At 44.6% G+C, this 15,304-nt stretch overlaps 1 protein-coding gene across 1 annotated transcript in view; it reads right to left on the bottom strand.

Moving 5' to 3' along the window:
• Positions 1 to 15,304, bottom strand: part of ZNRF3 (zinc and ring finger 3) — a 157,944-nt gene that overhangs the window by 49,447 nt on the left and 93,193 nt on the right. Inside the window, 1 exon segment of the mRNA XM_030336264.1 lies at positions 12,015 to 12,140. Within this exon segment, the coding sequence (XP_030192124.1) occupies positions 12,015 to 12,140 (126 nt within the window).

Below are 15,304 nucleotides of genomic sequence, written 5' to 3'. Positions count from 1 at the left end.
TCACGATCTCGCGGTCCGTGAGTTCGAGCCCCGCGTCGGGCTCTGGGCTGATGGCTCGGAGCCTGGAGCCTGTTTCCGATTCTGTGTCTCCCTCTCTCTCTGCCCCTCCCCCGTTCATGCTCTGTCTCTCTCTGTCCCAAAAATAAATAAACGTTGAAGAATTTATTTGACAGTAGATAATGCAGGATATGACCCTACTATAGAATTCAGGAGAACAGAGTATATTACTCTTTTCAAGGAGGAAGATAAATAAAATGAAGGAAATGACTTAAAAGGTGTTGTTAGAACTTTGAGAGAGAGAGAGAGAGAGAGAGAGAGAGAGAGAGACTCTACTTAGCCACTCCCTGATATTACACATCAAAATAAATTTTGAGTCATTTAAAGATGTGATACATTAAAAGGAAAACAGCAATCACAGAAAAAATAGAAAAGGCAAAAATGACTCTAAGTTTGCAAGAGAGGGAACAGAATAATTAAGTTTAGAAGCAAGAGAAGAAATCAGGAAGGAATCACAATCATGTAAAAATTTTAAACTCTTGCATGCCAAGAAAGCTAAATAAATAGAGATAAGTAAATTAAAGGGCCAGTTTAAAAATACTCCAAATGACAAGCAATGAATACATCACTATAAAAAAAAAAACTACATTAAGATCCATTCTTATAAAAGAGCAAGGGACTGGAATAGAAAACTCACAAGGGAGGAAAGTTAATCAGCAGATGGAAAATGCTTAGAGTTTAATATTTGCCAATAATCAAGGACATGCAAACAAAAACAATGAAGTACTATGTTTACTGTTTGAATTACTAAAAAAAGACGTGTTCATGATAAAACTTGCATTGTTTATGTGAAAAATGATTCACTTTTTTTTTTTTTTTGGCAGGGTAAACTGAGGAACTTTCCTGGAAAGCAATTTGTAACTGTTTGCATCAAGAGTCATAAAAAATGTTCATACCCTTTGATCTGTAATCTCCTCTTGGAATATTACCATAAGGGAATAATTCAAAAAGAAGGAAAAAAAAGAAGCCCATCCTACATAAAGATAGGTTTCAGTTTGGTTTATTTATAAGGATTAAAAATAAAACAGAAGTGATTTAATTCTTGAACCCTAGGGTAAATGGTCAACTAAATCATGATATAGGCTATTGTCACAGGAAGCAGCCATTAAAATTACAGGTTATGAAAATAATAGCAAATTGGTAAAATCATTAGTATATGTTATTAAGTTTGAAAAGGCAGAATAGATGTGTATACTTTCACAATAATTACATTAGAAATCTGGCTCAGAGGAGACTGGAAGGGAAAAAATTAAAACTGACAAGTAACCTGTATTAAAGGAGACAATCAAAGATTTTTTTTTCCCCTTCTATTTTCAAATGCCCCACAATTAATTGTTTCACGCAACAAACATCTACTGAGTGCCTACTATAATGTGCTAGGCACTGTTCTTGGCACTGGGAATATAAGAATGGTAGTAAAAATTATTATATGGTTTACACTTTTTAAAAAAAAAAAAAGACAAAAGGACCAGAAAATTCTGTTATAGTTACAAAATTCTGTTATAGTTACAAAAACAGTTACAAAAAATTTTTTATAGCTAAAAAAATTAATGCTATAATTTTGGGTATATTTTCAAAATTAGGGGTTATTAAAAACTAAGATTCTATCAGCTGAAACTCTGAAAAAAGGAAAAACATTAAGAAAATAACTCACTTTTAAAAACCAACCTACTGTGTTTACAAAGAGCTGAAAAAGAAAGCTTCTAGCTAAGGACTTTAAAATTGGGTTTCTAAAAATCAAGCCAAGGTAACAGAAGTTCCTTGCATGCTTCACATTCTTTTCTCTGAGGTTCATTTAAAAGTTGATACATTTGTGAAAATCCATCAGCATTACGTTAATGTGTAATAGTGAAAGTCAAGTGCCTTTATACATCCCGAGAAATAGCCCAGGTTCTTCAGATTAACTAGAATTTTATTTTACCCAGCGGTGCTTAGGACAACTGGAATGTGTTGAAACTCATTATTTTTATAACTAACAAAAAATGATGCAGAATTTAAAGTATTTCAGTATCCCAAAGGAATTGTTTAGACTGTCTCAAACTTAGAACACAAAATGCATTAGTCAGAACACACAACCCCATGTCGGATTTGGAAAACAAGATCACCAAAACAGAAATGGTACCTTTCATCAAATAAAATATGGTGCTTTTGGGAAAGAAAACAAACACAAAAGACACATTAAGGAAAAGAAATTGCATTTGTCTGCAGACGAAACCGGTCTCGTGATCAAGATTAGCAGCCGGGATCTTGCCAACATCCCCATTCCTCTGTACCCAGTGGGGGATCTCTGCCCAGGTTGGGGTGTGGTACTCTCCTGCACAGGTGCAACTGAAGCGCACTAAAATGTGCAATGGCCTGGGTGGCTCAGTCGGTTAAGCGTCTGATTTCTCGATTTGGGCTCAGGTCAAGATCTCAGAGTTTGTGGGTTCAAGCCCCACATCAGGCTCTGTGCTGACAGAAAGGAGCCTACTTGGGATCTTCTGTCTCCCTCTCTCTCTGTCCCTCTCCTGCTCGTGCTCTCTCTTTCTCTCATAAAATAAATAAACTTTAAAAATAAAATAAAACGTGCAATGGTCAAACTTGGTGGGTAGGCTTGCCAGGGGCTTGGTAGACAGTAAATCAATTACATGCAGCCACTATCAAGATAACCCCCAAAATGCGAAATGCCCGTGGACATGGCCAGAAATACATGCAAGTGACTGACAGCCCACTGCTGCTTATTTGGGTTAATTCACACACATGGCCAGGCATGGGCAAGGCCCCTCAGAGGAAAGAGAGCAGAGAGCAGATGGGATTTGGGGGCTTACCCCCAGGTGTGAGAGATTCAGGTCACCAGACTTGGGACTGGTATTATACATATTATAATGATTTACTATGTTAGGTTCTAACTTTTTATACTTCAAAATGGCCTCTCAAAAGAAGACAAGGACATTAGCTATTTTTGATGGGCTTTTCCACTGGCCTGCAACACCATCCCTAGTTTCCTGGGGCAGCCTCATTTGTGACCCTTGTTCAGCTGAGAGCCTGGTTCAACTCGGGGGGACAATGGCCAGCAGGAGTGTCCATGAGCCAGGCTTCCCCCAGTCTGGGGAGATGGCTGGCAGCCTGTGCTTCTTGGGCTGGGAGACAGATTATTTGTTCTATTCACCCACTGTATCTTCAAAACTCCCTTAAGCCTCTCAGTGGATTTCAAATAATGGTTTTGGTTAGCTTTTTATAGCTGAAAATGTCTCAGATCAACTTAAAAAAAAAAAAAAAAGGTATTGTGCTTAATATAGCATTTTAACTAAGAAGTTCCTGGAAGATTTAGGTAAAGAAGAAAAGCATCAAATTAAAAGTTTGTGACTTTCACATCAGACATGTGACCTTAGAAGAAAAGTGGTATTCCCTGAGTCTTTCCTTTTTCCATTCATATCATGCCAATCTTTTCCTCCTGATCTGATTTCTTTTACTAAGTTCCTTTCCTGCTTTCCTTTTTAACCAAATATGGGAGGTATTTACCCAAGCATTCCCTAAAATAAATCTGAAGAGCCTTCCAAACTTCCTCTCCAACAACAAACCCACCTCAGCTCACCTTAGAAAAAGCGCTTTCATCCGCTTGGTAGAGCAAGTTTAGAGAAGGAAGGAAACTGATATTTGTGGAGAATGAACACATTCCAAAAACTCGGCATACATTATATTTTTTAATCATCATAACTATCTTGCCAGAGGGGGGATATGGAGAAATGGAGGCAAAGACAGATTAACTGGCCCAAAGCTAGTTCCAGCTACTACCGGAGTGGAAGAATTACCATTTGCACCTACTGCATAGGGCTTCAAGATCTGGGCTCTCTCTATTCTTCCCTCAGAAACACGAACATGCTGGAACACTGCACCCGCACCTCACCAGGACCCACCACAAAAAGGCTACCGTGAACCTGTCATTATACTGGAGGGCAGCGGGGCAGGGAAGGGAATGAGGGAGGAGGAAGTGGAATTTAAGGTCTTCTTAGGGAGATAAAACTTGCCCATTATGATAGCACACGGTGTCTCATCTGGGATACTAGTGACAAGTGAGGCCAGATGATTCTTTGTCGGGTGTGGGGGGGGTGCCGACCTGTGCACTGCAGGCTGCTGAGCAGCATCCTTGGCTTCTACCCACTGTGTGTCAGTAGCACCCCAACCCCTACCCCCAATCCCTTGTGGGTGCTTTTGTCAGAAGACCAAAAAATGTCCCAGGGCTTTGCCAAATGTCCCCAGGGCTGGGAGGGAGGCCACACCTCCAGTTGAGAACCACTGTGGTAAGAGGACTCAGAAGACATGCCCTGAGAAGGTCTGACTCAGGTAAGTGTCCTGAAGCACAGGGTGCTCCCAGGGATATGCCCACAACGCGCCGTCGCCATAGTGCCCCACGTGCTTCCCTGACACCAATGCCTGTGATGGGGACCTGCTGTCTCTGACACCCCGCTGACCCTGCCGCCTTCTCCCCTTTCCCGCAGCAAGTCAGACCCAGGATTTCAGTGCCACCATTCCACTGGAGACGGAAATCTCATACTCAAGAGTGCTAAGCTGGACTTGGCCTAAGGGCCAGGGCACTCAGGCACCCACCTGAGGACATGCACATCTGTGACCAAACACCCAAATGAGAAGGGCATGCTGAAGGACAAGCCCCCTCACCCTCCAGCCTACAGGCTCTTCAATAGCTCTGCAGTCAGACCCAACTTCCCACACGGTTTTGCCTTAAGCAAAGGCCTATCTAGTTAAGCCCTGTCATTGAAGGCTAAGGCTGAAGGTTCTATTCCAATGCAAGCCTCAAAGATATTGAGATCTTTTTTACTTGATGACTTTCCATTGGAATTCGTTTTTCAGTTACTTGTTATTAAATATGGGAAATAGCAACCCATTAGTGTTACTCAAATTACTTAAAGTCTAGAACCAACACTCTTGACTCCAAGACGGCAGAAGAGAATCATCTCCTGACAACATATTCACCTCTAGTTCCTGCACTGTTCTCTAGTTTCTGCTCATCTCGGCTAACTTTCTAATAGGGCGTTTCCCTCAGCCAAGCTCTAGGAGATTATCTTAGAGTGGGGACCTCATGCTAGCTCAGTGCACTCAAATCTCGGGTCTCCTTTCGCATTCTCGAAAATGAATCCCAAAGAACTTGTGTTTCTGTGGGTGACATCTATTGATATTGACCATATTAGGAATTAAAACTGAGAAACATTTTTTTTTAATGTTTTTACTTATTTTTGAGAGAGCACCAGTGGGGGGAGGGGAGAGAAAGGCAGACACAGGCTCTGATGCAGGCTCCATGCTGACAGCAGGGAACTGGATGCGGGGCTCAAGCTACGAACCAACCGGGAGATCATGACCTGAGCCCAAGTCAGACGCTTAATCGACTGAACCACCCAGGTGCCCTTATTTATTTATTTTTAAGTAAACTCTACACCCAACGTGGGATTCAAACTCAGCACCCTGAGATCAAGAGTTGCATGCTCTACAGACTGCCAGCCAGACACTCTAAAACTGAGAAACCCTTAAAACACAGAAAATATGAGCACGTATCCCATTAGCTGACAGAACAATGAAGTCATCACACAAAATGATGCCTCTGGAGAACCCTACCATATGCTTGTGAGGGAATGAGTGATTCGGCAAGTGACACCTTAGCATTATTATGAAACAGCTCTGGTCTTGTGGGACCACCTGTGGGAAGCCCTAAGGGTACCCTGACCTCATGGTGCGAACTGGTGGGCTAAATTACCACCTACACTATGATGTTACCAGCTTTGACTTTTACCAGAGATCCCAGAGAGACAATGCCCAGGAAAGACGAGCCCTAGTTCAGAGAGGCTTGGCCAAACAAAACCCATTCATCATCATGAATTCTCTATTTTAGGAGTCGCTCTTTGAAAGAGAAGTAAGAGGGGCACCTGGGTGGCTCAGTCGGTTAAGTGTCTGACTCCTGATTTTGGCTCAGGTCATGATCTCATGATTGTGAAATCGAGCCCCATGTAGGGCTCTGTGCTGAGCGTGGAGCCTGCTTGAGGTTCTCTCCATCTTCCTCAGCCCCTCCCCTACTTGTGCTGACTCTCTTTCTCAAAAATAAATGTAAATTAAAAAAAAAAAAAAAAAAGCAAGAAGGATAAGTAAGAATTTTTCCTGGGCAGAGCCCCATGTACAAAGAAGGATTTGGTCTCTGTCCTCAATTGCTCCTGGATCCTCTATAACAGGCATTACATCATGCACGGTTTGCTTTTCCCCCAGGACCCAGCAGAAGTGGTCATCAGCCATGGTGGGACTATGCTCCATCACTTCAGGGATATAATGCTTCCTTTTTCTATACACACTGCCAACAGACTGGGGAAATGTGAAGGCAAACACGAAGTGTCCTCAGCAATGTCACTGGCTTGAATCTCACCAAAGCATTTATGAGAACTGATGTCTGGGCACCACCCTGATCCTTCTGCCTCCAACCAGCCTGGGGAATAAAGACTAAACTCCTTAACCTGAAAGCCTATTCCTTCCCCAGCAACTTTCAATGCCCCTTGAAGAACTTCTTTGCTTCCTTTCTTTCTGCCCTGTTCTTGGAGGTTGTTCCCCCATCTCTCCCTGTCTCACACAGCCCCTCTCTCTAAAACCCATCTGCCACTTCCAGCCCCATAGACTCGCTCCTCCTCATCATTACTATCTATACCAGGGATTGGCTGTCAGCTCAGGGCAAGAAGAATGAACTCTTCATGGTACACATGGACCAGAGAAGTCCCTTCCAACTGGTGTTTCTCTGAATGACTGAGGATAAATTGAGGACATCACCTACCAGCTAACGATCCCATACATGACTTGGCGACTACAGGGGGCTGCTTAGGGACGGTAGCCTAGCACTGTCCCCCACCAGCTGTCTTCTGGAGAACACTTCATCCTCTAACCCCCCACACATGGCTGGGCAGGAAGCTAAGTTCTGTGTGTTCCCAGCCCCAGATCACATCCGACCAGACTAAAAGTGACCACCTGGTCCACAATGGGCTGACAAATCTTTTTTCTAGAATCCTGTAGGCTTGAAAACAAGAAAGTGTCAGACACAGGGATATTGGGGGGCTATGTCTCCTACCAAGCAGGTGGAGAGAGAGAGGGAGGGAGGGAGGGAGAGAGAGGGAGAGGGAGGGAGGGAGGGGGAGGGAGGGAGAGAGAGGGAGAGAGGGAGAGAGGGAGAGAGGGAGAGAGAGAGAGAGAGAGAGAGAGAGAGAGAGAGGAATAAAAGCAGATATATACAGAAGACCTGGGGAGGGGCCACTGGCACTGAGCCCAGAGTCAGCTATTCTAGAAGAGCAGCAGCCACCCAGGAGCCTCAAGAGTAAATCCCCTTTTGGCTAAACGCAGCTCAAGCTGGGTCTCTGTTAAGTGGAACCAACAGTCCTAACTAAGCCAGCGACTCCTGAAAAGCATCGATTTTTAGCTACAAATTGGTGAAGACAAAAGGGGGCAAAGGGGAGAAACTAATATAGGTGAGGCAGCAGAACAGTCTTTATCTCAGATCTCAGGTCAGCGACTTGGGAGCTGTTTGCTCTTACGTTATGTAGAGAATGTCTCGGGGACTTGATTTCCTCATGGTAAAACGGGAATCTGGACACGATCTCAGAGCCAGTCTGAAAACGAAAGATGCTGCAGAGAAAGCTCCTACCTAGCGCTGAGCCAGCACCTAACACACGATGGCTGCTTTTATGTTCTCCTCAGGCACGAGCCCCAAGCATAAGGGCCCCAGAACTGAGGTGACCTCTCTGAGGTGGCTCTGCTAGAGCTAGGTCTCTTTGACCCGGAACTCCCTGCCTTTCTTGTCTCGATTCATAATTTCCTCACGCTGTCCTCCTAAGTACCAGAAAGAGCTGGTCCATGCCTGTTGACTGTCCTGTCTTTCAAAACCCTCCGTAAGAGTCCAGTGCAAGGTGGGATGAGGGGGAGGAGAGGTTCATTCTGTCTCCATTTATGGAATCTGGGCCAGGCGGGCTTTGTTAGAAACTCCAACACATCCTCTGTGTTCCTGCCATGAGACCCTCAGTTACGTGGATGGATCATAGGAACTGAAGCTGGTAAAGTCAACCTTCAAAATTCTTGCCAGTCCCAGAAGATGTTTAATAAACACTGTTTGAATTGAAGGCTTAAAATGCCCAGGGGATGAGCATAGATTCCTGTATTGTGGGGACGGCTGAAGACCCTTACTTTTAGTAGTAAGTTGCTCAGAAATGTCAATTTTATTCTATTTTAAAAACCGAGTCTGCCCTTCAATGCTGCAAAGAGAACCTCCCTGAACTAGAATCTCAAGGGAAGAGATTTTAAATGACACAGAAGCTCAAAATATTAGAAGAATAAGGAGCCCATAACAGCCTCTTAACACAAAGTGAAAGAGAAAGGCCCAGAAAGCCTAGAGATTTGTTCTGGGTCTGGTGTGATGCAGGGCCTGGCCTGGTGCCCCGGCTGGCTACATCCTTGTGGGGGGCTCCCTCTCACCCCAACTCTACCTCCCTAGCTGATCCCACTGTCTGCCCTGCCTCCTGCAGAACTGAAAAGATTATAAGGAGAAGATCATAAATCATTTTTCTCTCATGAGTTTATAGTGTTCCCTTCTGAGGAGTTCAAAAGCATTCAGTAATAAACCAAGGTGATGAGTTTATGTCTTTTGCTTTTAAAACGAAACTTTATTTGAACTCCTGGAGAGGCATTTACAGGTTTTTAATTTAGGACATTCCTCTCTTGTTTCAACATTTCGCCCTATGGCATTTTCTGTGGGCGGGTAGGTGATGAGGGTAAGGGCTGAGGGAGGGAGAGGGGTCTGTGTCTGGCCCTCCCCTGTTCTCCCACAGGCTCTTCCGAGTGCCTGACACAGTCCTCCCTTCTATGGTTTTCAGCAAGTCTCAACATCTATATGGAGGAGTCCCTCCTCCCACCCCCATGTTGACTTGGCTGTAATCTCTTCCTTTTGTGCTTCTCTCCACTGCCCACCGCCTTCTTGCCATAGCCACTGAGAGCAAAGAAATGAGAGAAAAGCATGCTATCTGCAGGAGACAGGGCTGCCCATGAGGATCACTGTGCTTTTCTTTATCCTAGTCCCTTGCTACTGCCCTTGGGGATTAAAAAAAAAAAAAAAAAAAGGGCACAGTTAGCAAAGATAATAAAAGGGAATTTGAGAACAACTACACTTTAAAATGAGAAATGAAGGGGCACCTGGGTGGCTCAGTCAGTTAAGTGTCCGACCTTGGTTCAGGTCATGATCTCGCCATTCCCCAGTTTGAGCCCCGCACTGGCCTCTGTGCTGACAGCTTGGAGCCTGGAGCCTGCTTCGAATTCCGTGTCTCGTTCTCTGTCTCTGCCCCTCTCCTGCTTGCACTCTGTGTCTCTCTCTCAAAAATAAACATTTAAAAAATAAATAAAATAAATAAAATAAAATAAATAAAATAAAATAGAATAGAATAGAGTAAAATAAAATAAAATAAAATAAAATAAAATAAAATAAAATAAAATAAGAAATGAAAAGGGGAGCCTGGGTAGCTCAGTCGGTTAAGTGTCCGACTTCATTCAGCTCAGGTCATGATCTCAGTTTGTGAGTTCGAGCTTCATGTCGGGCTCTGTGCTGACAGCTCGGAGCCTAGAGCCTGCTTCAGATTCTGTGTCTCCTTCTCTCTCTGTCCCCGCCCTGCTCGCGTTCTGTCTCTCTCCCTCTCAAAAAAAACCAAACAGTAAAAAAATTTTTTTAAATGAGAAGTGAAAAGAGAGAGGAAGGAAGGAAGGTAGAAAGAAAAAAAAAAGGGAGGGAAAGAGAAAGAGAGAGAGAGAGAGATGAATGAGTCATCACACCTCCTTACAGACCCAGGCTCTAAACAAATGCGAAACTGTCTTGCTTTGTCTGGCCCAAGCGTTTTTGCTAATGATTTTATTCAGGTGCTAAGTCAAATTTCGGGAACTAACCACGTGTAAATACTGCCTGGCCACCACACAGCCTTTCCAACCAGAGACGTGGCGGGGGGAGGGAGGGCTGTTGCTTGCAAGCAGGTAGAACCACACACTTAGCTTCGGGGCCCCGGCATTCAATAAATATTTGGTGAATGAATAAACCCGAGAAGTACTTAATGATTCAATATATGTCTAGGGTTTTTATTCCCCCTGGCTTCACAGGCCAGCAGGCCAAACCATACAAACCTCTTCAAGTAAAACCACTACATGGTTGTTCTAGGTGGAGAAGGTAACAAGCGGGTTCTCCAAGTGACTTCAACAGCACTGAGCCATCGAAGAACAATGGGGTGTCCCTGGGAGCACTGTTCCAACCCACTTGTAGACACAACAGATGCAAAGGCAGAGCTCCACTGGGCTGGAGCAAAACAAATTAAGTCAAGCTGCTGGGCCCTGCATAGCAGCAGCTTAAGTGTAGGAGAAAATATTATAGGAGAAGTGTTCTGCCCACAAGGAAAGCAGTGTTCCTAACCTTTGGATGTAGCTGGCATTTCTCCTAGGAAAACACTACAGTATTCTCAAAGGGATCGCGGCTCTCCTAGCATCATTAAGCAGCTCTGGCCGACTATTTAAACGATGAAGTATCAGGGCCTGGGTCACCTAAAACACCTTGATTTGACTTCATGAACTGTAAACCAGACAGGTAATAATTCCTGGGTTGTTCCCCCCGCCTCCTCCCACCCTTACAAAAGGGCAGGAGAACTTGACAAGTGCTCAAGAAGCTATTCAGAAGACAAGAGGGGCATGAAAATCCTAGCTTAGACCCATAATGGTCTCCTGGACCGAAAGCCTTTCATGAGACACTGCCTGGGGCATCTTGGAGTCTGGAAGAGGCTCCCCCGAAAATACCCTGCATCAAAACCATCTCTCTTCTCCTGCCTGGATCATCAAGAGGTCAGGAATCAGGACGTTTTTTTCCCCTGCCCCCCAGCTGTCTCCCCATGGTACCTAAACAGCACCTTCTGAGATTATAAAAAAATATTCAGGCAGTAACACTATCCTTAGGAGATACCGCCTTTCCTCTAACTAGAATTCTAATAACTTTCTTCAAACCTTTCCCTTTAACAAAATGATCCAGTTTAAAACAGATGGCCATCTGTCATATTTTAAGATCATTGATGGATAGTTTTCCCACGATAAATTTCTTTCTATCTTCACACTGCAGCCGGAGATAAAGCTGACCTTCTTGGCTAACGAGTCTCTCATTTCGTGCTTCTAAATGGGATGGCAGCAACCAATGGCAGCAAAAATGTTTTGAAAGCTTACTCTGCTGGTCGTTTGTATCTCATCTCTCCTCCTAACCATCCTCTGAGGTAAGTTCTAATATAGGACCATAATTGCCGTCTGCCATTCTGAAACCAAAAAAGCTCTAAAAACCCAGGAGTTTTTCCAGAACTTACTTGGCAGCAAAACTTAATGAACCTGAACTCATTTAGAGGCAAAGTTGCCCTGAACTAACACGAGATTTTAGTTATCCTGCTTAATGTGAATATCCATACAGGTTGCTACACAAATATGGAGGTGTTTAATGATGAAGGAGTGCCCCAGATCTCCTGGGGGTTACTTAATATAAAGTATGTACAGCCTTAACACCTTTCTAAATTCCCCAAATCTCAGAGTTTTGACACCTCTGTCCCCAAGGGTATAAGGTAGTGTGAATCTCTATTATGAAACCATTACACAGATAAGAAGCTGAGACTCCTGGAGGGGAAGTGACTTGCCTAAAGTCACAGAGTGGACAAGAGGTGGAGCCGACTCTGAGGCTGGCAGGCTCCGTCACAGTCCAAGCTTGGAAGCACCACGGTGGGCTGCCACAGGACATGTCTTAGTCCTTATCCCCACACGGGTCAGCTGGGAGAGACGGCTGTGCTGGGATGGCTCTTCTCTGTAACCACCTATGTGAGGAACTGATGAAATGGGAGAGCAGAGAACACCAGTCGGAATCAGAGAGATTCAAAGGGCCTGGCGCTTACCTTGCCCAGGACAGTGAGGCATGGTTTTGGGTCCAGTTCTGGCTGTTCCAGCTTCACTACTCCTACCCAGCCATATTCATACAAGTCCTCTTCGTCATTGTTATTACATAGGCCCAAGGGGTGCATCTAGAAAGCAAAATAGAAAGAAAGCTTCAATACACAGGCCACAGACATGCTTGACTCACACTGTAAATGTCTTCGACTCAACAGTCAAAAGTAACCTCAACTCTTAACTGGGGGGTGGAGGAGGGTGTTGATTTTATGGATGATTTCTCACTGCTGGTTTTGTTTTTTTTTTAGGTTTATGTATTTATTTAAGAAATCTTTACACCCAATGTGGGGCATGAACCCATGACCCCCAAATCACAAGTCACATGTTCCTTGGACTGAGCCAGCCAGGCTCCCCGCTTTCTCACTGCTTTGTAAGGGGTGGTTACCCAAGGCGGACATCACCCAATGGAATGCAGGCAAAGAAAAATAGCATACCTCCCATATACATACCAATCTAAATTTCTGTGAAATATCATAACATTAAGTAGCAATTACAGATGAGATTATCTAGGTTAGTATCCTTGTCTGTTTGGCTTCTAGACCTTAACGACACATCTACTTCAAGTTATGCAAAAGGACCTGGAAACACATTCAGGAGTTTATGGAAAGACCACTGGACATACAGCAGAATCACCAGTATAATTAACAAGCTGTTTAAAAGGCTACCCCTGGCTATTGGGAAACAGATGAAATCCTTTGAGCCTTTTCTCAAAATGGGCAAAGCAGAAAATAAAAAAAAAAAAAAGAAGAGAAGCATCGTCACATTTTCGCTAGCAAAGTGCAGTCAGTGGGAGTCTAAAAACAAAACAATCCTGAAGTTTGTGCTCACAGTTCTATTATTGAGTTTCAATAGGCCCTGGAATCCCCAGTAACAATCTGAGAGGAGGAAATCCTCATGGATAAACTAACTTATCAAGAAATTAATGAGTCTAGGGGCGCCTGGGTGGCGCAGTCGGTTAAGCGTCCGACTTCAGCCAGGTCACGATCTCGCGGTCCGGGAGTTCGAGCCCCGCGTCAGGCTCTGGGCTGATGGCTCAGAGCCTGGAGCCTGTTTCCGATTCTGTGTCTCCCTCTCTCTCTGCCCCTCACCCGTTCATGCTCTGTTTCTCTCTGTCCCAAAAATAAATAAAAAAAAAAAAAAGTTGAAAAAAAAATTTAAATTAAAAAAAAAAAAGAAATTAATGAGTCTAGTACAGCGCTAAACTCTAAATAACTGGAAGAAACGTGTCTTCAGATTCGTGGCATGTTAGGAGACACAAGAGAGGCCTAAGAATCCACTGTGGTTGACAGAATGATATCCTCCAAAGCTGGCCTCCAAAAGCTGGAAAAGACAAGAAACAGATTCTCCCAAGAGCCTCCTGGAGGAATGCTGCGTACAGATCCACTTTCAACTTCTGACCTCCAGAATTCAAGGGAATACATTTGTGTTGCTTTAAGCCACTAAGTTTATAGTAACTTGTTATAGCAGCAAATAGGAAACTAAAACACTCTCTTTACTCCCCGCCCCCACTCATTTTATAGATGAGAACAGAAGTTCAAGGTAAGTAGCTTTTCCAAGACAAGAGAGCCAGCAAGTGGCCATACCCACAGGTGACCTGGCCCTCAGATTCACAGCCTGGTGCCTTCCCACTCTACTTGCTTAACTTTACTGTCCCTTCCTCCAAGAGCTAGTCATCTGACTAGGGGAGAAAGACTAAGTGATAAAATCTTTAGGGGAAAATGTTGCCAGTTCTAAATTCTTCGCTAGTAGAGTTGCAACATGAATGTAGTGTGGGCAGCAAGAGTTGCTGGAATGTTCGGGGAAGCCCTGTGCCTGTGCCGCTGAGCTGCGAGCTAAGCTTCAAGGAAGAGTCAGATTGGTCAAGGAAAAAAGGAGAGAGCAGGCTGGTGTTCCAAGCCTGGGGAGGCAGAGCTAAAGGCTCTGGGGGGAAGAGGAACAAGACCAGTCTGATGAGTCTGAAGGGTCACGGTCTACACCAAGAAGGAAAGAAACACACTCAAAAACTGGAAAGGTGTTTGGACACGAAGACAATACCACAGGTTCCTTGGGCAGAAGAGTGGCACACTGACAATGGTTTCTTCTGGAAGTGGTGTGCCCGGCCTCGAGGGGCATCAGGAGTGGAGGAGTGAAGGGTGCAGCCCAGAGACGAGAGAATCTTGGCAATTCAATGGAGCGACAGGTGTGGGTTTCACGAGCCCATAAGGCCAGTGAGCACAGGGTGCTACAAGGGGGTGGCCAGTAGCTATCTCTCTAGTGGGTGAGGAATGACCCATCCCCTGGGAATTGCAACACATGAAACAGACAGCCCCAGGACATCCAATTTTTGCATGAGTCCTCGGGCTGGAAGATCTTGCCCGAAAGGCATATGAAGATTCCCCGAAGAGCCCAGCCCACTCTGACATGTTTGGTGGTTATTAAAAGATGAGTGGCCTGAAGTGAAGACCTCTGATGGGAGAGAGAGGAGGGGTGAGGGTGTTAAATCCAACTGTGCCAACAGCCTGTCACTTCCACCGCCACAAAAGGGCTCCCAGCCTGGCTCGAGCCAGCTTCCTGAAATCCCAGGCCATTTCATGGCCATGGCAACTGCACCACTGACCCTTTTCCACAGTATTCCAGGATATTTTTAACCTGGCCACAGGACTTGGAGGTTTCCAGATGGAGAGCTGCTTTCTGTTACTTACACACGAATGAGGTTTGGCCAATGATGAAGAACTACACTGGTGGGGGGGAGTGGGGGGGGAGGGGAAGAGGTATCATGCACGTCTAAGACCTTGTATCTGATTCCACCGATAGGAAATGTCCAGAATAGGCAAATCCATAGAAATGGAAAGCAGGTTTGTGGTTGCTAGGGCTGAGGGAGGGAGAAATGGGGAGTGACTGCTTAATGGGTCCAGGGTTTCCTTTTGGGATCATGAAAATGTTCTGGAATCAGAGGATGGTGATGGATGCACAACACTGTGAATGGACTAAATGCCTCTCAACTATATACTTTAAAATGGTTTAAATGGTGAATTTTATAGAAATTTTTCCAACAATAAAGAAGTTAAAAAAAAATTTTTAATGTTTATTTTTAAGACAGAAAGAGACAGCATAAGTGGGGGAGGGGCAGGGACAGAGAGAGAGAGACACAGAATCTGAAACAGGCTCCAGGCTCTGAGCTGTCAGCACAGAACCCGACACAGGACTCAAACCCATGAACCGTGAGACCATGACCGGAGCCCAAGTCAGATGCTTAACC

Source organism: Lynx canadensis, chromosome D3 (assembly GCF_007474595.2).
Source record: "Lynx canadensis isolate LIC74 chromosome D3, mLynCan4.pri.v2, whole genome shotgun sequence".
Taxonomy (NCBI): Eukaryota; Metazoa; Chordata; class Mammalia; order Carnivora; family Felidae; genus Lynx; species Lynx canadensis.
This window is presented reverse-complemented; position numbering and strand designations above follow the sequence as displayed.